General features: G+C 50.3%; 1 protein-coding gene across 1 annotated transcript in view; it reads left to right on the top strand.

Annotated features, from left to right (window-relative positions):
- Positions 1-21,972, top strand: part of IGSF21 (immunoglobin superfamily member 21) — a 40,839-nt gene that overhangs the window by 3,280 nt on the left and 15,587 nt on the right. Inside the window, exon 2 of the mRNA XM_065696574.1 lies at positions 19,358-19,470. Coding sequence (XP_065552646.1) covers positions 19,358-19,470 — 113 coding nt within the window. The remainder of the gene's footprint in view (positions 1-19,357; positions 19,471-21,972) is intronic.

Raw genomic sequence — 21,972 nt, 5'->3', positions numbered from 1 at the left:
TACGATAGGAAAAACCAAGTGTAGCTCCTTAATTGAAGCTGCTTTGGGGTTTGCTGGGCTTTGCCCCAAAAGGGCAGCTTGGCTGGGGCTGGGCTTTGCAGGGATGTGCCCATGGGGATATCCCTGTGCTGCTTCTCCAAGCCGGCTCCTTCTCCAAAAAACAGCTTGGAAAAATCCCTTTACAGTCATTGCTTTTATCAGCAAGCTGGATTTTTACCCCCTCTTCATTCCCAGAAAACCTCCGAAGCTTTTCCTTACAGGGATTTTCCCAGCTTACATGAAAGGCTCCTCCTTGCAAGCCTGGAAAAGCTCATTTTCCTCCTTTCCATAGGAAAATAATGGTGTGTGGCTTTTACCAGGGTGCTGGGAGCCACTTGCTTGTGTCTCTGTTGAGCTCAGCTGAAGAAAAGAGGGGTTTGGTGGGAATTTGTGTGTTTGGGGGCTGTGAGGGGAAAGGAGGAGCATCCTCTTTGCCATGGAAGCAAACCCTGCTTAATTCACCTGCGGATGCACGGCACTGACCTGAAAACCCATCCCACGCTCCCTCCATCCTTCTCTACTCGTGTTTTTCCCTGGCAGATCTCACATTCAGCTTTAGGGTCAAGCTCTTTTTGATTCTTTCCCACTATTTCCATGAGTTCTGCATTTCAGTGCAGGATCTTCCCTTCACCTTGTAACATGCATCATCGGGGGCTTATTAATAAGCATCACTGGGAGATACTCCAGGCTTCATTTCTCCATGGAAACCCTCACACATGAATTCATGGCAGGTCCTTGGGTGCCCCTGAGCACTCCTGAGGCTCAGATTTGGGGTATTTACCCCCCAAGTTCACTTGCTGCAACAAGTATTTAGTATTATTAACACACACGCACACACACCCTCCCCAGAAATAAGCCTAGGGATACTGTAGGGTTTGGGATGCTGGTCCTAAAATAAGGAAGATTTGGTTTTAGGAGCCTTAAGCTAAACAGCTTCTGCTATATGCAGTGTGCTAAATGCTCTATACAATGTGCTATATGCTAAATGCAACGTGCTAAATGCAGTGTGATGCTTGCTACATGCAAGGTGCTGTATGCAATATGCTAAACAGATCACAGCCCTCCTGTATGCCCTGGAGCTTCTCTGATGCCTCCAAGCACTCCCAGGCAAGGTCCACCCTTGGCATTGCATCCAGGCTTGGGCAATGTGGAAACGCAGCTCAGCTCCTGCATGGGTGGGTTTTATGGAGCATCCAGACATGATGCTAACCATGTTCTCACCAGCCTCTCCTTCCCATGGAGGTGTTTTGGGGCTTCGCATGCTCCATCTGCTTTCTCTTTTCTGGTTGTCTTGGTAGAAATGGTCTTTTCTGTCTGAAACCCCTGGACTGGGACTGTTTGATCCGCTATCGCTTTGCTCTTTTTCCCAAGCGCTTTAAGATCTGCCAAGGAAAAACTCTCTACTGTGTTGGGATAAGAGCAGGTTTTATTGAATCCAGATGCACCGATGGCTTCAGAATTAGGCTGAGGCAGGGGCAAGGACCATGCTAAGGCTCCTGCAGCATTTGTTGAGGGAAATGCCTTCCAGTGAGGTGGTGATGGAGCCAGTGCCTCACCCTGGCAAGGATGGAGATGGCCAGGACCTGTCTGGGTCCGTGTACAGGGAGGACAAAACATCACCCCTTTGGGACCCAATGGTGATGAGATTTCCTCAGTGCTTTGGCTTTTCTCCCCTGTCTTCTAAGAGAAAACCTTGATTTCAGTGCCACCAAGTCAGGCTCTTCGCTCAGACATCAGCAGAGAGGGAAAGGCAGGGAAGGAGCCCCCAGATCCCTATTTGTCGGAGGCAGGAGGTGCAGCTCTCGCCTTGCAAACTTCTCTGCTCATAAATCCTGCCGCGAAGAGCCGAGCGGGGAGGATGCAGCTGATGTGGCTGGTTTTGTTCCCTTGCCAAACTGCTCTCTTTGCCCTTTTGTTTGCTTTCTGCCGAGGCACTTGGAGTACTGATGGGCTTGTTTATAACTAATGACTGGTGCTCACATTATCTCTCCGCAGCATTATCTCCTTCCCACTTTTCCCTTCTCCTTCCTAAAATAAACCGTCAATCACACACTTGTTTTCAACGCTTTGGGGACTGGGTTTACCGTAAGTGCCAAGGGCAGGCAGGCTCATAGCAAAGTGCAGGGACAATAATCCACCGCTGTGGTTGCCTCTATGGAGTTAGCATGTCAAATTAGGTTTTTAGGGTCTGCGAAGCCATCTGGGAGGAGAGAAGGCGCCTGCGCTGCTTGTTTCCACTCTCAGCTGGCTGAGAAATGGGGTTCATCCCCTCTGAACACTGCGTCAGAGCCCTCCTGAGGTGCTTGTCTGGTGGAGGGGACCTCAAGTCCTTTTGGGATGACTCCTTGCTGTGTCCCTGTGATCTTACAGGGTTATCAATGGGGGTACGTGTGTGTTTGCAGCAGAAGCCAGCTCTGGAGCTGGTTCTTTGAAATGCAATTAGTGCTTGTATTAGCTAGAAGCAAAACTATCATTAACAGGGTCTTGCCAGCCCCAGCAAGGGAGGTTTGAAGCAGGGAAGGAGGTTTTTCCAGCACTAAATTCACAGCAACGCCCTGCCTGAGGCCTCCAAAGAGGTTTGGGGAACATCAGGAAAACCCACATTGCCCAGCAGAGGGATGCTGCAACCCAATGGAAGGGGCTGTGGGGGTGGAAATGTGGCATTGCCAAGCCCTTCCCAGCCTCCAGACCACACATTTTGTCCCTTCTGGTGCTGGAAGTGCATCCCCATCTGCAAAATCCTTCTTGGCTGGAAGAGTGGATGTCTCAGAGGCACTGCAAAATGGAGCAGGGGAAGCAGGGATTTAGCTCATCTGCTGCCCAAACCTCTGTCTAATTTCCCATTTATATAATGCCTTCAACAATATACTTTGGAGGGGAGGGTGAAGGGGATTAGCAGTGGTTATTTCAGCCCTGCTCCTCCTTCCTGGGCTTGTAGATAAATCCTGATGCTGCATCCTATCTGACCAGGACAGGGAAAACGAGAGCTGGAGAGCTCTCCATTGGGACATACCTGCTTTGCATGTGTATTTGTACCTATTTGTTTCTTTGCCAAAGAATCTGCAGCCACGGGGATGGGCTGGAGTGATGCAGAGATGCTCTGTGATGGGGTTTGTTCTCCCCAGGGGAGCAAAATGATGTGTGGGATGCAGGGTGACAAGGGGGACATGGTGGGTGGCACTTAGGTTCACCTCTAGGTGGGCTATCACCCATGGAGATGCTTTTGGGAGGGATGGGTTTCATGGATAACCCTGGGTTTGCTGGCAGCAACATTGCTTTTGATGGTGCTTGTGCTGGGGAGCTTGTCCCCAGGGGTTTGCTCTTGTTGCTGATCATACTTGAAAAGAGGAAGATGAAGAAAGAGACAATTCTGGCTGGTGGTTGTCATCATCACGGGTGCCAAGTGATGGGTTTGGGAACTGCTGGCTCCTTGCTGGGGGACTGCGATGGACCATAACAGAAGGAGCACCTTCTTCATCACAAGTGAGCTGTTGGCTGCGTCTTTCCTTCTACAAACTAGTCTGCAAGGGGATTTTGGTGGCCAAGTGATTTAGATTTCCATCCCAGCTCTACAACTCTGAAGAGTGAGTTTCAGAGCTTGGCTCTAAGTCATGCTTAGGAAGATTTCCATCCGGAAATCAGGCAGTCCTCTATGTACGGTGATCTGAGATACCTTTCCTGCTCCATCAAGCATCTTTCTTGTAGTTTTAAGCCCAGGAAAGCCCTTTTCCCTGCAGATTTAGCTTCTGCACAAGCTGTCAGAATGGGGGAACCACATGCACAGGCTTTGCCATTCCACTCCCATGCCCCGCTTTCAGCACCAAAAGCGTCCCAAGAGCTTGTGGTTGAATCTGGCTGGTTTTCCTTGCTTTTTCTATACCTGCCAAGTTGTATTGCAGAAGGATGTGGTGACTCAGAGCAGGGTGGGAGGATCTGGGCAAGTTTGCCTTGCCCAGCACCCCAAAATACATCCAGCCAGCTGCTGGGGAGGGGTTTTTTTCCGTGGAGGACGGATAACGGACTAGGTCTGCTGATGGAGAAGCACCATGTAGCAGGTAGATACTGCTCCAGAAAGGGTGCAGAAGATGTATCACCACCAGGAGGAAGGTTGGGTGATAACGCTGCTGGTTTGGCTTCCAGACAGACCATCACTCATGGAGGAAAAACCCTCTCTGCTCGCACCATCCTCCCCTTGCAACTTGATAATGAGATGTTTTCCGTAAGTGCTTTCTGAGATCCCTCTTTCTCATCTCGATTTGTGTCTTCTTGCATTATTATGCTATTAGAGGAGGGAAGCCCTTTGCAAGCAGTTGATGTGTGCAAACTGGCTGGAGATAGTTGGGTTTCCTCCTGACGGGGAGTGAATTTACACCGCTGTAATTATAGCAGCGGCGTGGGAGTGGAGTGATGCTCGAGGAAGCGCAGGCGAGCCCCGTTTCCAAATTAAACCCTTCTGCTCCTAGAAATGTGTCTTTTAGTTCGGTTGTCGGCGGGTTTTGGGGCAGGAAAACCGTATCTGGGTGACTTCCTGGTGGGAAATGATTTGGAAGGGGCAGGAGTTGGGCACTTGGATGTTAAAGGATGCTTGTGCCTCTGTGTTTGTTTGCATGGACCCCCCTCCTCTGCCTCCTGATCTGCTAAAAGCTCCCTGCCGCGAGAAAACAAGCCAACTCTTTAAAATGGAAAGGGCTTATTTAAACAATGTTATCTCTCTGGTGAAGGGAGAGAGCATATTGAATGGTTATATTTAGTGCCGGGTGTAGGACAAAGCAGATGCAGAGAGATTCTTAACGGGGGAATGTTAATCACGCCACGCAGCCCCGGAGATGTGTGTGTATATGTATTTATATATGCAACACACACTTGCTCAGACACCCGCGTACTACTCACGGAGGGTGAGGATGGGAGTTGAACAGCCCTTCCTGATTTGCTTGTTGACCTTTTTCCCCCCTGGAAAGCCCATCCTGGCAGGATGAAGAGGTGCAGCTCTGGGAGTTGGGGCCCCCTTGAAGGGATGTGACTCAGTCTATGGGGATGTGCACAGCCCGTTGTCCTTCTGCCCCCCAAAATGCGATTGGGATAGGAAAGAGAGCACTTAACGGCTTGCAAATGGGCTGTTTAACAACCCAGCAGTGCTCTCCCCACAGCAAACCGTGAGGAAAGCCTACTGCATTACCCAGCCTCTATTACCCACCCTCACGGGAGCACTGAATTAAAGGAAATATTTTATGATCCCATGCTTCATTATGTTTTATTAAAAGCAGAGCATCGGCCTCCCCTGCCACATTCGTCAGAGCAGAGGCTCTGTTGGGCTTTTTTTTCCCCTCCCTCCTAAGCTCTTGCTGCTGTCACTGTTGCTCCCAAAGCATCTGACTGCTTGGGTTGGTTGTAGGGCTGGTCCAGGGTCTGCTGGCACAGGAGGATAATAAGCAGTGGGGTGAAAAATGTGGCTGTTTGATTTACCTAAGGATGCTCCATATCTAAACGGTCTCTGGGAGGTGAAGTCATGCTGCAGGAATAGGGATGGATGCAGGAAAGTGGAGTCACGGGGAGGTATCACCCCATGGAGGTGTTTGAGTCAAGGATGGAGCTGAGCACATCCCATGAAAAGATGCTCAGAAAAGCCTCCCCCCATTTTCCTATTTGCTCCATCTCAGGTGATCAAGCCTGCATGGGATGGCACCATTTTGGGGGAAAAGACGCCCCCCAAAAAAAGCCAAGAACCTCTCTGCAGAGGGAAAGCAGCGAGCAGGGTTTGGAGTTTGCTATATAAGCATATATAAAAATTATAGAGATATATATATATAACCTTTGAGATCAGCAACAAAAAGCCAGACAAATATTGATAGCTGGGCAGATCTGGAAGCAATTGAGAGACAGAAAGGTATTAATTAGCAGTGATTTCTCAGTGGTGCAGAGATGGATAGGGATTAAGGTAAGAGCCATGTGCATCCTCTCCGTGAGAGCGGAGAAGTAGTGGTAAATCAGCGTTATGAATCAGGGCTGTAAGAGGGAGATATTCTTTAATCTTATTAGCAGCACGGCATTACTGGGACACCAAAGGGATTATTAATCACAGAGTGTAAATCGGGCAAAAGGGTAGCTTCAAATTAGCAATCCTGCTCTGGACACTGAGGGGGGTAGCAGGGATGGAGGAGAAAAGGCAGTGGGTGAAGGCTGAGTCAAGGTACCAAGAGAAACTGAAAAAAGCCCATGCCAGGGGATGTGGGTGAGGCTGGGATGCGGCTGCCCCTTACCTGGGCCAAATTGGTGCCTAGTGCCAAAGCCCAGAGCTGGAAAATCGCTGTAAATTGTGTCTGTTACAGGGTATGCAAGTGGCTGTCCTATCAACCCAACTGTGTGTCTGTCCCTCCATCCTGTCCTCTCATTCCTTCATCCTTCCCTCCACCCACCCTTCTGTTGCTCCCCCCATCCCTCTATTCTTTCCTCTATCCTCTTTCTCCATCCCTCCCCTTCTTCATCCATCCATCCATCCATCCATCCTTCACTCCTTCCATCTCTCCCTCCCCCTGTCCTCTATCCACCCCTCTCTTAAACCCTCCCCCTATTCCTCCCTCCCTTCACCCCTCTCTCTGTCCTTCTTTCATTCCTCCAAGTCCTTCTCTGGCCCTCTCTCTTCCTCTCTCCATCCTTTCCTTCATCCCTTCATTACTCCCTTAATCCCTCCCTCTATTTCACCATCCCTCCCTTTCTCCATCCCTCCCTCTGTCGCTCCTTCCACCTCTCTCCCTCCCTCCTTCCCTCCCTCCATCCATCCATCCATCAGTTCATCCATCCCTCCCTTAATCCCTCTCTTCCTCCATCCCTCCCTTCCTCCATCCCTCCTTCTGTCACTCCTTACATCCCTTACCCCATGTACAACCAGCAGAAGATACTGGCTGCCTCCGGAGCGCTCCCGGTGGGAGCACAGTGGGTTTTGCAGCACTGGAGCAAAGGAGCAGTATGGCTTTGCTGCTTTTTAGCACTTAGCTAAGGACGGTGCCAGTCTGGCTGCCCCAGGCTCCCCCGGGGTCTTTTGGGGTAAAAAGTTGTCTTTCACACTTTAAATTGCAAAAAAAAAAGGAGTGGATTTTGTGGCATTTGGGACTTCCGCCCGGCACCAGCCTTTGTCTTCCGTCTTCCTCTGCCTGAGGTTGTGCCTTTGGAGAAGTTGTGCAGAAAGAGAATGTTAATACTAATACCAATACTAATCCTTTTCCAGTTACACGGAATCGATGGTGTGGGAAGAGCTGGCTCATGGCAGACACCCAGGGAGGGATGGGAAGGATCGATGGCTGCCTCATTTGTCACCCATCAGAAATAAGGGATAATTGAATTTCCTGCAACTAGAGAAATAAATAAGAGAATTCATCATCTGGGTCATGGTCAACAGCTGCCTTGACCACCCTGCCACAGCCAAACCCTGCTGGCGCCTTGCTGGGACTGTTAACTTAGTGGGAAACCTGATGGTGGCATCTAAACCTGAATCCTCATACTTGCTCTTTGGTGAAATTAGCTTTCCCTCTTCTGAGCTGGTGTATCTGCAGCAAAAGCTGGAAGAGAGAAGGTTTAGGGAGGATTGTGGTGCCTCAGGTGGGAAAATTCAGGACTATGCTTATTTCTTGGAGTACCATCCCTAAGAACCCCTTGCATTTTGCATCTCAGATGGGTTTGGAAAGAGGCTCACATTCCTTTTTGCAAGAGGGGAAATGGAGGCATGGAGCAGGACTCACTCCAAAAGCATCCTTTGAGCAGCTTCCTGCTGCTTCCAGCTTTGCTAATTGCCCCTGGCTGGGATTGTAGTCCAGATTAACACCACAAGCCGTGGTTTCATACAATGAGCTGCTGCAGGTGTAATCCTCACCCTGATGGTTTGCAAAGCAGCAGCAAAACCATCGGCTGCTGCCGGGAAAGCCATTCCCAGTTCTCCCAAGAAGTGGATCTGGCTCTGCCAGGGGCTTGGCATCTTTTATCCCAGGTTTTAACATCTGTATCTAATCCATCCGCTCCAGTGCGGGGCTCTAACAAACCGGGCTGCATACACGTAATTGCCTTTTCGCTCCTGAATTGCATCTCAGGGATGGGTTTTGCTCACTGAGGCTTTCAGCTCCGGCTGGACACAAGATCCTTGATCCCAGGTGAGGTTTTCCATAATCCCCTGTGCCTGGGGGAAGCATCCAGATGTTGCGTCTTCCAACCCTGACCCTTCTATGATCTTCCTGATGCCAACATGGGGAGAGATGCCAGAAGGGATCCAGCTAATGGGGAATCTCTCCTGTGTCAGGATGGAAAGCTGAGCCTGCTGCTGGAAGTCTGGTGTGGGGAAGAAGCACATTTCCAGTCCTTTGCAGCAGAGGATTATGATGTGGTGTCTCCTTCTCCTGCCACACTTAATTCTGGATTAAACCCTGCATCTGCATGGGGAGGATTTTCCTGGGCAGCAAGTGGAGCTGAGCAGATCCCAATGCCCTCACTGTGATGCTGCTTGCTTAACAGTACTGGAAAAGCAAAGGGATATGAATTGATGAACCAGATTGCAAGGAAACCAGACATCCCGGTCCTGAGCATTACTCCACATCGTACCCAGGCATCAGGGAGGCATCTGTAGCAAGGTTGGTAGGGAGATTCTGCATCATCCCAGAGGCACTGCATTGAACTTGGTGGCAGGTGATTGTTGCTGCTCAGCAAAAGGGGGACTGTAGGAAAACTCCTTGTCTGGTGAGCTTGGGATTTGCTGGAGAAAGAGAAGATCCCACTGCAAGAGTTTGTGGGAATACTTGTAATTACTGAGCTTGGAGGAGTGGTCCAGAGTTCATCATGGGGGAGAGCTGGTAAATGGGGTGAAATAAGGAAGACTTGGGGGTTTTTAGGAGGTCCTGAGGTTAGCTGGGGTCTGCAATGAGGCATTAGTAGGCAAAGGAGAAAGCAAATCTCTCCTGGGAGTTATTAGCAGAAGTGGCACACAGGGGGGAATTACTGCTTTGTACTTGAGGCTGGTGGGGTGGCAGCGGTTTTGGGTGGAAAAACTTTAAGGAAAATCCAGCTGCCATGGAGGAAATCTGCAGGAGAGTGAGAAATCCTGCAGGAACTGGGTTAGCTTCATTAGGGAAGGGAAAAGAGGGGGTGAAAAGAAAGGGATGTATACTTAGAGCTGGTGCAACACAGCCCGCACGGGTGGCATCTCCTTTGCTCCTTGTTGAGCCAAAATCTGTTGTCTTTAGCTCATGGGTTGGAAGTAAAATTGGGGTGCAATTGGTTTAGAAGACTCTGCCTTGAATAGCTGTGGGCTTTTCAAGCAGCACTGCAAGCAGTCAGCCCCTATTTGCATACATGCAAATGAAGAGCACCATCTCCATTTAAAAAATGGGGCATCTGAGGCCCAGGTTGACCCGGGCACAATTTGAGCTTCATTTTGGCACCAGCAGCTGCTCACACAGCTGAGGAGAGGCCAAGAGGTGCTGGCAAAGCCATTGAATCAGTGATGCCATTGGGTTTTCAAGGGAATTTGGCTCTGCTGCACCTGGCTTCCCTCCTCTCCTGGAACAAGACATCATTTAGGACCCTAAAACCCCCCCAAAATAGGCACCCAGGATGGCCGAATCCTTTAATAACCTGGAAATGGGGATAAAGGAACAAGAGGGATGAGCACCGTAACGATAACAAACATCCTCCCCTTCCAAAACCCAAACCCAATGACCCATCACAGGTCGTGGCCACCCATTTTATCAGCCATAAACCACAGCTGGGTGCTTCAGTGCTGCACTAAAGCATTATGTTTTAATGGCTGTATCAGTAGGGTGAAGATGTGGTAGTAAAATAGACTCATTCCCCCCCACCTTAAGCATCATTAGGAGGTGGAGGTGTGTGTTGTAAGCTGTTGGGGATGCACTGAGCACGCCAGCAGAGTGGGGAGGAGATAGTATAAATAAAGTTTTACTGTGCTAGAGTAAATGCTGCTAAACATACTTCACGTCTGCGTGGTGGTGGGAGATAAATATTCTATCTATAATTTATGTACATGGTTTTCCAGCCTGTGCAGGGTTTGGGAGCAGCTAATAAAATGCAATATATCAAGAAGACGTCTCAATGCAGCAAGCGCAACCCTGCTGATAATCTGTGTGGGGTTGCGAGACCCATCTTCTTCATGTTGGCTGCTTCTTTTGGCGTTGATTTATAGGGGTTGGGTGGATGTTTCCCAAGTGGCTCTTGGGTTTTGTTGGGTCTCTGGGCTTTCTTCGTGGGTATTTTCATGGTTGGGTCTCTGGTTTTTCATCAGGGACTCTTCATCAGGGACTGTAGCAACAGGACAAGGGGTGATGGGTTCAAACTGAAACAGGGGAAGTTCAGGTTGGAGATAAGGAAGAAGCTCTTCCCTGTGAGGGTGCTGAGGCGCTGGCACAGGGTGCCCAGAGAAGCTGTGGCTGCCCCATCCCTGGCAGTGCTCAAGGCCAGGTTGGACACAGGGGCTTGGAGCAAGCTGCTCCAGTGGAAGGGGTCCCTGCCCGTGGCAGGGGTTGGAGCTGGAGGAGCATTAAGGTCCCTTCAACCCAAACCATTCCATGATTCTATGTGTATGTAGAGAAATGTAGGTCAAAGGAGGTGATCCTGCCCCTCTACTCTGCTCTTGTGAGACCTCACCTGGAGCATTGTGTGCAGTTCTGGTGTCCTCAACATAAAAAGGACATGGAACTGCTGGAACAAGTCCAGAGGAGGCCACAAGGATGTTCAGGGGCTGGAGCACCTCCCGTATGAAGACAGGCTGAGGAAGTTAGGGCTGTTCAGCCTGGAGAAGAGAAGGCTGCGTGGAGACTTCAGAGCATCTTCCAGTATCTGAAGGGGGCCTATAGGGATGCTGGGGAGGGACTCTTCGTCAGGGACTGTAGTGACAGGACAAGGGGTAATGGGTTAAAACTGAAACAGGGGAAGTTTAGATTGGATCTAAGGAGGAAATTCTTTCCTGTTAGGGTGCTGAGGCACTGGAATGGGTTGCCCAGGGAGGTTGTGAGTGCTCCATCCCTGGCAGTGTTCAAAGCCAGGCTGGACAGAGCCTTGGGTGGGATGGTTTAGTGCGAGGTGTCCCTGCCCATGGCAGGGGGGATGGAACTGGATGATCTTGAGGTCCTTTCCAACCCGAACTATTCTATGATTCTATATGCTCATGTAGGGGTAACCTCACTCTTCACCCTTGGGGGTGTTGAATTATCCAAATGGAAAATATTTCCCTGTATTCATCCCAGTAAGGTACCCTCAAAAGCTTACTGCTCCCCGTTGTCCACTGCCTCTGCTTCCCTTCAGACATCCTTTTTCTTGCATTAACCCCCAAAATGACCCTTCTCCACCATGTTGTAGTCAGTGGGTTTGGCTTTGCAGTGGCTCATGTCTCTAGGGTGGGCAGGATGTGGACCTTGGCTTCATGACTTACACCACCAACATTGTGCCTCTGAGTTTGCCTCTGGGACATCACCAGATTTTTAGGTTGAGGGATCCATTGAGAATCCAAATGATGCATCCAAGGTCATCCAGAGTGTTTGTAGCAGGGCAGGGGCTTGCTCCAGCTGAATGCTTCATCTGTTTTGCCTCAGAACTTCCATCCTTTTACTGGAACAACTGATTTCCCAAGGATATCAGGCAAATGCCTTGACGGAAATGTAGTACAAGCACTAACTTGGGCTGTGAGTAAAAGAAGCCAAGCTAGAAATGGGCTTTCTCATCCTGTGCTCCGGTGAGCTGGAACAGCCTTGCCGATGAGCCTTCACTTAGAAAAGGCGTGATGAAGATGTTAAAGCAGGGTTTTGTTCCAGTCCGTGCCCAAGCCATGTAGCTGATACGGATGGCTCTATCCACCACAGATTTGTTTGTCATGAGACAAGCGCCAAAGGTGGCAACAAGCTTGTAGAAAGCTGGTGTTTCCATCTATTTTACTAGCCAGCACTTGGTGATGGATAGAGCTGGGGCTTGAGTAGTTGGTAGAAACAAATAAGAGAGGAGGAGGTGGAAATAGGTGAAGGCGGAGATGGAGATGAGCAATGGAGAGAGAGGAGACACTGCAGCACTGCAAGGCTCCCACAACCCAAATGACGCATTGCGTTTGCATGCCCAAAGTGGTCCAAACTCTCCCTTTCTGTGTCTCTCATTTACTATACCGAGGTTGTGCTGATGTGTGGGAAAACCCTACTGCGCTGAAGCATTTGAAACATGTTTTTAGCCCAGCATGATCCATTTTGAGCCTGGGTCTTTGTTTCTCTGCAGCTTACGATGTTACTGCACCATACCAGGGCTTAGCTAGAGGCACTGGTATATAAGAGCCAATCTCTGCCCTTAAGAATATCAAGCTGACTCTAGTGTTCATAATGAGGACAAAACTAGTGTAAGAATTGATTTTTCTGAAGGTGTATTGACAGATCTCTTTGGGAAGCCCTTACTTGATTGCTCAGTGTTGAAGATGCTCTCCATGATACTAAGACTGCTGCACACAAGTGGTGTTGAGTACCATGGCACGGCACAAAATCAGGCATCATTTCTTTCTCTTTCCAACTAGGATGCTTTTTCTAGGAGAAATCTGAGATTTAAGGAGGAAAGGAAAGCTGTGGACAGTGTCCAAAAGTCCAATCTCAATTGGGTTTTGGCAGCAGCACTGAAACCATTGGGATCTGGGTTTGGTTTTTGCATTGATGATAAAATTTGATGAGTAAATCTTTATCGTTCTGTTGTTTTGACCCATTTTGATCGTGAAATCCTGACTGAAGCAGACCCCTTATGGCCTGTCTGCCCCCAGGAGCCCCAGTGAAGTGGTTTTCTCAGTTCATCTTGATTTAAAGGGGGTCAAAAGGCCAAACCAGCCCTGCTCAATCAATGCATTGATTAGAATTATTGACTTACATTACAAGGAGCTAACACGACATGAGACGCATCCATAGGACCTGTAAGGCTCAGTGCACCTACTGCATCCTACTTAGGCAAAGAAAAATGGACTAAAGCATATCCTATACCAATTCTCTTTATATTCTATACATCTTCTCTGCATTACCTAAGGATCTAGGGGCTGGTTTGGTCCAGCAACCCCCCATCAAGCATAATCAGAGCTACAGCTGTGAAGTGTTTCCTCCCACTTATGCAAATGGCTGAGGTAAGAGGCATCTAATGAAATGTTTGTACTTTAATACACCACCATGTGAAGGAAGATGAATTTTAATTATGGGCTCTTAATTGTTTGGTCGGCCTGTTAATATCCTATTTACACAGTATTAATACAATTTGCTCTCTGCCAGCAGGGCTCTTCCTCACAGCGGGTGATGTTGTTGCAGTGGGTTTACTTCATGGACCAGCTCCATTACGCAAAAGCCAATGTGATTTTGGGATGGGCAGTGATGGGCTGCGGGATGCTCAGCTCTGCTGGAGCTCAGCTTTTGGATCGCTTGAAGGAAAAGCTAAAAAGCCAAAGAAAACTGAAGCAGTTTATGCCTTTACAAACACGAACAGCCCCCCCCCCCCCCCCCCCAACCCATTTTTTCCCTTTGCAAAAGGACTGTGCCCTTTGGAAGCGCGATGCTGAGTCCATCTGTCACATCCTATTCCACTTGCTGTCGTTAAACCTGTGTTAAAACACTTGTTCCATCATTTACAAAAAACATAAATAAATCAGTGCAGCAGCTTTCTAGGAGGAAAAGCTCCAGATTCAGCAAAATTTGGCCACTCCAAACTGGGGCAGATGCAAATCCTTCACCAGTTCTTGCCCCTTGCAGCCCTCCTGGGTTAGCAAGGACAGACAGCAACACATTATCATTGTAAATCGACCTGGAATATCATAAATAAGGCATCGCCGGAGCTTGGGAGGGAGGGAGAAGGCATTTGTGGTGCTCCCAGGAACGGGAGCAACTGCTGGTGTTTAATCTTTAATGAACAAGATGTTGCAAAGTGCTGCAAGTCAAAGCGCGTTTGCTTTAATGCTCCTCAGCCGCGTGCAGCGGGTGACGTCCCTGCTCGCAAGGCTCCACTCATGGCCATGAGCCCTTGCACACGGGTGGCCTCCTCTTGTGTTGGTCATCGTCTTCCTGTGGTTATGGATGAGGAGCTGGATCACTCCCTGCTGTTTTGGGGTGTGATTTGTAATCCTTTAGCATCCTAGCTGGCTCTTTGGCAAGGGGCAAAGTGCCTCCTTAAGCAGCAAATGCCTTAAACCCTGGAGCACAATCAACCCTGCACCAATTAGGGAGCTCCTGGTCCCTTTTTCCCCCCCTCCCTCCTTGTATTTGCACCCCAAAAGACCATTGTGGGATTGGCAAAGTGACTGCTGGAAGGCAGTGGAGAAATTGGTGTGAATTATGTATGAGCCCTGCTAATCACAGGCTGATTAAAATGATGATGTGTTAATATTATCTCTCCCTGTCGCCTCTGCCGAGGGGGACGTGCCAACACCTGATGGATGGGGGGGACACGGTGGGGGCAGACGGGGCAGCTGCATCCCCACGTGTCCTCTTCTCTGGCCCCATCCCAAGGTGTTGCTCCATTCTGATCCCTGGAAACACCTTTGCTGCTCCGAATGACCATCACCAAATGCAAGGATGGGGATGGGTTAAAGCCTGGGGATATGTCCCAAATGGCTACAGTCCATCGTTGGTTTGAGGCTGGCTTTTTGGGAAGTGCTGGGAGGTGAGAAATTAGGGAATAGGAGAGCTTTTGAAAATCCAAAGGAGCGTGAGCAGCAGCTCAGGGAGGGGATCCTGCCCCTCTGCTGCACTCCAGGGAGACCCCCCCTGCAGCCCTGATCCAGCTCTGGGGCAGCAGCACAAGAGGGACGTGGAGCTGCTGGAGCGAGGCCAGAGGAGGCCATGGAGATGCTGCGAGGGCTGGAGCAGCTCTGCTCTGGAGCCAGGCTGAGAGAGCTGGGCTGGGGCAGCCTGGACAAGAGAAGGCTCCTGAAGGGGAGACCTGAGAGCAGCTCCAGTGCCTAAAGGAGCTGCAGGGAACCTGGAGAGGGGCTTGGGACAAGGGCCTGTAGGGCCAGGCCAAGGGGAATGGCTTGAACCTGCCCGAGGGGAGACTGAGCTGAGCTCTTAGGCAGAAGCTCTTCCCTGTGAGGGTGCTGAGGCGCTGGCACAGGGTGCCCAGAGAAGCTGTGGCTGCCCCATCCCTGGCAGTGCTCAAGGCCAGGTTGGACACAGGGGCTTGGAGCAAGCTGCTCCAGTGGAAGGGGTCCCTGCCCGTGGCAGGGGTTGGAGCTGGAGGAGCTTTAAGTTCCCTTCTGACCCAAACCATTCCATGGTTCTATGTAGGTTAAAAAATACCAGGCACATGGGGAAGATGCAGAGGGGTTGCTTTGTGGTGCTGGGACACCCCAAAAGGCTCCATCACCCTGAGGTTTCCAAGGGCACCCAGGGGTGCTGTAGTGGGTTGTGTTCGAGTGGTTGCAACCCACCCACTCAGCCACTCTCTCATTCCCCCTCCTTAACAGGACAGGGGGGACCTCAGCCTATTTGGGATGCTCCGATGGGGCAGAAACAGGGCTTTCTGCCAGCACCTTGGTGGAAGCATCCGTTTGCGCCCTCCGCTTGCATGGCCAGGGTGAAACCTGCCTCCTCCCTCGCAGCTATTCCGTAATTGAAAGCACTGAGCATGTTCCAATGTGCTCCTTTTATTAATGTGTCACTCCTGATTTGAAAGGACATTTCATTTATCTCTCCCTTCCCCCTCCCCTCCTTTTTTTCCACCCCCCTTTAAACTGGATGTCGCAAGAATTCCCACCGCTCACTAGCAAAAATACTCGTCTTTCCCCAGGGATGTGATCTAATCAGAGGGCTGGATTTCCATAGGGCTGAATCTAATCCGAGGGTGGCCTGGCATGGTTTGCACTAAGGAATATGTCTCATTTCAAAAGAGCAAAGGGGAAGGAGAAGAGCCTCAGGGTTCAAAGCTGCTTTTGGGATGCTGATAACACAGAGGATGATGGAGGCAGTGGGTTAGGCTCTTCCTTTGGAGGTGCAAATCTGATGCTCAGCCCTGTTTAAATAGGCCTTAAAAGTCAGTAATAATTGTCACTGCTGGTATCTTCTCCACAGTAAATCAGAAAAGGGACCAAAGTAGGGGTTTTGAGGACTGGTGACACTTTGCCATCCTCTTCTGTAGGAAAACAAAAGGAAGGGAGGGGATGAGGGATGAGATTCAGGGTATGAGGGATGAAATACGCACATCAGCCACAGCAAAACAGCAGGTTTTGGACAGCTCCATCTGGATTCCTGTGTTATTTTTCAGTACCTGGCTTTATTTTTGCTGCTTTTCCCTCTCCCTTACACACATCCTTAGCATTTATGGGGCTGGTTCCTTCAGGGACCATGCATCTGTTTCTCTCTGCTCTCACTCATGCTCTTTCCGTCCTTTTTCCCATCTTCTAGGGTGATTTTGCTCTGAATTTGGGCAGCTGATGCTCTTCAAGCGGGTGGGTTTTCACCTTCCCTCCCCTTCCAGGTGTTGCTGGGGCTCCAGCATCAGCCATTGTGGAGTCCCTGTCCCCCTAGCACTGGTGCAATAAATCACAGTGCTCCAGAGCTTTGTCTTTGCCATGCAGGATCTGCTCAGGAAAACCAGAGCATCCTCTGGTTACACTCTGGTGGTTTTAAGGACCAGGTATCCTCCCAGCACAGCTGAGCCCAAATGACTGGGCCTGGAAATGGGAGCTGATGGGCTGCAGCCCGGGTGCCATCTCAAAGAGGGTTTGTGGCTCAAGGAGGGAGCAGAGCCTATTTGGGCTGTATTTGGAGCCATCTAGAAGGTGCAAGTTGGGGATGGGTTTGCAGGGGGATTTACTCAGGTAAATGCTTGGGCGAATGCATTTGCTGCACATGAGTGGAGGTGGTTTGCTGCAACCATCCCAAACTTGGCTATTTTTCACTTTTAAAAGCCACCAACCATCAGGAGATGGCCTAAGCACCACCAAAACACTTGGCTGGGCTGGAATGGGGATGCTTTAGCTTCCCACCGTTGTGCATAGGGTGTGAAACCCAATGACACACAAAGAGGGATGGAAAACCATCTGGAGATGATGCAGTTACGAACCAGGATCTCCCATCTCTTAATAATCTGTGGACACAAGGGAAAATGCAATCTTAACTGTGTCGTTGTCACCCATTGGCTTTATTTAATCACCCTGTTGATCCACACCGGGGCAGAAGGGAGATGGAGTCTTGCCTGGTTGATGAAGAGGCAGAGCTTTTCCACACATATGGGGGCTCCATCCCTGGCTTGAATCCATCCCTGCTTTCCTCTGGGCAGCTGCAGAATGTTTGCTCATCCCTTTCCCTTTGCTTTCCTGCCTGTTGCTCATCTCCCTATTGGAAATGTGAAAAGAAAAGCAAGGGGAACCGGGGCACCCGCTGCGAGACCTCGCCTGACCTTCCTCGCATCCCTCCTCCTCCTCTCTCTCCCATTGCTGCCTGTCTGTATCTGCAGAGTTCGAGGGGGTTGTGTGCTCTGTTGGCAGCCACAAGGAATTAATCCCTGCTTTAGCGTGCTAAAATAAACCCTGTCCAGGCAAGGAGAGAGGCTGGAAAGAAGCTGGCCTGGAATGAATGTGAGGATTTGGGTTGGTGTCAGCAAGGAGGGAGGCGTCAGGCTGGGGTTGCAAAGGTGCAGTGTTAAACCCCATCCTGCTGTGCACTGCTTCAGGGCTAAAACAACCTTTAATTCAGCCCCCATCCCTGGTCCGTGCTGCTGTCTCCTGCTGCGTAATGCTGCAAATGCTCACCACCACTAACAAAATCCATGGTTTATCCCATTTCCTTGCATCCAGCGAACCTGCTCCTGTAGCTCCCCCCGGAAAGCAGCACAAAGAGGGTTTCTTGAGTTTTAGAGCCCTCAATATGCCAGGCCACGCTGCTCTGCTGTTGCAGCAGGCACGTGTGTGTGCAGCATGCTCTCCCGCAGGCCGTGGTTGAGATCATTGCAAAAACACCAGCAACTTGGTTTACAAGTGATGGGAGCCTCAAATCGCTGCCTGTGGGACATAGGAAACCACCTTCCCCTATTCCAAGGGATCTTCTGTAGAGGAGTCTCTGTGCAGCCCCATTTCCAACCCTGCTCCCGTTATCCAGGTGCTCTGGGGTTTCTTTTCCCCATTGATTTTCCATCTGATGCAAGCAAATAATGGCTTTTTTCAGTGGGGTAAGTGCGTGTTTGGGGTGTCCTGGTTGCAGACACGTATACAGTCAGGGCAAGGATGCTAAAGGAGGGTTTGGATCTGCCCGGCTGTCAATCTGACATCTGCCAGCAGCCAGAGGAAATAGAGGAGAATAAAACAGAAATGTGAATGCCTGCCCTCCTGACCCTGCTGCTCCGTGCTCCTGCAATCCTTCTGCAGCAAATCGAGGGGAAACAAGGAGAAAAGGGCCAGACGGAGCCGCCGTGCTCTGACTTCCCGTCTGCTACAAGCACAGCTCCTGCATCCAGCTATAGGGAGATGGGGAAGCAGCAGGCTGTCAGCCAAAGCTGGGCTGTAAAACCACAGGTCGGGCTTTGCACATCCTCTGATTGATTTGTTCCTGTAAGAAATGAGTAATTTAGAGGGGTTTCAAGCAAAGCAAGGGGCAGAGGAATTTGATCTGCAATGGGGAGAGAAGCAATGGAGGAGGTGAAGTAGAAGCTGGGTTTAAACCTGAACAGGGGAAGTTCAGGTTGGATTTAAGGAAAGAGTTCTTGACTGTGAGGGTGCTGAGGCGCTGGCACAGGGTGCCCAGAGAAGCTGTGGCTGCCCCATCCCTGGCAGTGCTCAAGGCCAGGTTGCACACAGGGGCTTGGAGCAAGCTGCTCCAGTGGAAGGGGTCCCTGCCATGGCAGGGGTTGGAGCTGGATGAGCTTTAAGGTCCCTTCCAACCCAAACCATTCCATGATCTTTATAGGAAGGATGGGTTTCAGTCTACAGGTGGGGAAGGTGGCCGGTGGGACCAGGGCTTTATGTATGGACCAGCGTGAGCCTCAAAATCTGCGTGCCCAGGGTTTATTTGGGCAAACGTGCAGTTTTGCAAAGCTGGGGAGGGGAGAAGCAGCTGAATGCTTGTTCCTTGCATTTTGGTGCTATAAGGTGGTGAATAAGGTCAGGAAGGATTTTTCTCCCAGTTTCTACTTATTTGGTGCATTGGGAGCAGCCAAAATTCATTGCAGCAACGGGGCAAGATGCCGCTCTGACGGGCTTGTCTGTGCGTTATCCCTGGGTGGGATGCAGCCAGAGCTATTAATACTACAAAACCACTTCAGAACAGTATTTAACCCCCTTCTCCATCCTTCCCCAGCACCTCAAGCCTCATTTTCTCCCTTTTTGTACCTTTTCCAGCCTACCTGACAGTGAGCATCGAGCCGCTGCCGCCTGTGGTGGTGGGAGATGCCGTCACTCTGAAATGCAACTTCAAGACAGATGGGAAGATGCGGGAGATCGTCTGGTACCGGGTAAGCAGTGCCAGTGCCTCTTCCTTGCCCTTGGGGACAGGGACATGAAGCCACCCGGCCGCTTTGCTCCTGTCCAACAGAAGGTCAAGGCTGGATGGCGGAGAGAAAGGCAGACGGTGCTCTTGCCGATGGGAATATCGATTCGGTGAAGCGGGCAGGCAGCCTGGCCTTTGAAAAGCTGAACGGGGAGAGATGTAAAGGGGATTTGTAGTATCCTGAGGGCTCCACGAGGCTTCCTCCAGGCATTTTGTTCTGTTTTCCAGGTGGATTTGGGGTTGGGAGGATCGGTTCTGGGGGGCTTGGCACCGAGGGTTAGAGATGGTTGGGTTTTTAGGAGCAGGGGGCTCAAGTTGGCACCACCGTGGGAAGAGGATTTGCATGTTGGGTGTGAAATGATGCAAAAAAGAGAGTGGTTTTCATGCAAAATTAAGCGAAATTGAGGGTGTTCAGGGCTCGGGGAGCAGCGCTGGGCTCTTCACGTTGGGCTCCTCAAGAAAAACCTTTCCCCTTGTTGGGGGGTGGGGTGGGGGTGGGGGGTGGTGGGGGTGTGTGGATGTGGGATGCTGATCTGGAGCAAAGCAAGACCGGTTTTATCTGGGAAAGGGGGATTTGGAGGCTGTGGCTTTCCCCCCCCCCCCACCATCACTCCCATCTGCACCAAGCCTGGATCCAGCCTCAGCTATAACAGTCCAGAGCAGTATTCTTGGCTTTCTCTGGGGAATTGCAGCATAAGCCGTCAAACACAACCAAACCCCCTATGATGGTTTGACCAGAGGAAACTCAGCTTTCCAGGATGGGAAAAAATCGGCTCTTTGCCTGGGTGCTTGCTTACAGAGGAGGCAAAGAAAGAGCCAAGGGGGCTGGTGGCATTGGATGAAATCACTGCCCTTCATCCAAGGGTATGTTTTGGTTTTACCATCTTGTTTCTGCTCCCCAAACAAGGAGCATCTTCTGCCTTCAAGCTCTTATTTGCCTCCCGGCAGGTTTATCTATAAGGAAAGGTGCTCTCTGGACTGATATATATTGAATTGCTGGAGCATGGTGCATGCACAGGAATACTTCCATCATGTCCTGGTTGGTTGTGTTTAGGTGTGTAGGGGATGCAAGCGGAGAAACAGCAAAATACAAGCCCAAAAATGTCCTGTACCTTAAATCTCACCTTGCACTTGGCTTCTTCTCCCCCTTACTTTGGGGAAGAGGATTTTTGTGCAGTGCTTCTTCCACCATCTCCATCAGGGTTTTCCTTCCCTTTCCCACTCGGTAAGATTGGATTAACCCACTTTCCCGCGAGCTGGGGCTGGATTTGTTTAATCCCCCTGCGTGGAGGGATGCAGGAGCCCTTGGCAAGAGGACGATGCACTGGGGTGGCCGAGCAAATTACACTCTGAGTAACCACAGAGAGAGTGAGAAGGGAAAAAGTAACCCAGCTTTTATTTTTATCATCACAAATCCCCTTTTCTTCCAGGTTTTTTACCTCCCCTTCCCATTTTCTCCTTTCCCAGGGAGCTTCGTGCATTCAGAAAGTGATTTTTCTCATAGAGCATCTCAGGATTTCCCGAATTCCCTCCTGATTTTAGGATTTTTTCCCCTTTTCCCCCGATCTTGTCTTGCTCATGGACTTTTGCAGCCCAAACCCCTGCGCAGAGGTGATGGATGGTCTCGTGTGAGCCAGGTGGAGATGCTGGGGCTGTGCAGTTCTATTCCTACCATTTGTAAATCATTCTCACAGCATCTCTGTGAGTGCACTGAAGCACTGGAGCGGGGTGTGGGGGACCCTCTGGGCCTCCCCTTTCCCTTGTCTTCTTTTACAGAGAGCAGAGTGAGCTCCATGAGTTTAAGGATGCAGAGTGGTTCCAGAGGCACACACTGGGTTGGGGAGGGAGAGAAAGCAAAAAGGGAAGCACAGCAGCAAACTCAATGGCAGCAGTTTGGTGTAGGGCATAGGGTGGATGCATAACCCATGGGGTGCATCCATAACTCCATGACTCATGAGGTGCATCCATAACTCATGGGGTACATTCATAACCCATTGGGGTGCATACATAATAACGAGTTGGGAGCATGCAGAACCGTGGGGTAAATGCTTAACCCACTGGGGAGCGTGCATAACCCATGAAGTGTGCGTGTAACCTGTCAGGAGCATGCATAACCTGCTGGGAGCATGCACAACCCATCGGGATGCATGCATAACCCATCAGGGTGCATGCATAACCCATCAGGGTGCATGCATAACCCATCAGGTTATGTAGTGCATGTGTTTCCAACCCATTGGTGTGCATGCATAGCTTGTTGAGAGCATGCATAGCCTGTCAGGGTGGGTGTATAACCCATGGGGTGCATGTATAACACGTGGGGTTCATGTATAACCCATGGGATGCATCCATAGCCCATGGGGTGCATGTATAACCCATGGAACACATCCATAGCCCATGGGGTGCATACATAACCCATCAGAGTGGGTGTATAACCCATGGAATGGGTGCATAACACATAGGGTGGGTG

The sequence above is a fragment of the Lathamus discolor genome, chromosome 16, assembly GCF_037157495.1.
Source record: "Lathamus discolor isolate bLatDis1 chromosome 16, bLatDis1.hap1, whole genome shotgun sequence".
In the NCBI taxonomy this organism is placed as follows: Eukaryota; Metazoa; Chordata; class Aves; order Psittaciformes; family Psittacidae; genus Lathamus; species Lathamus discolor.
Note: the sequence above shows the minus strand (reverse complement) of the source record. Positions and strands in the feature narration are given on the sequence as shown.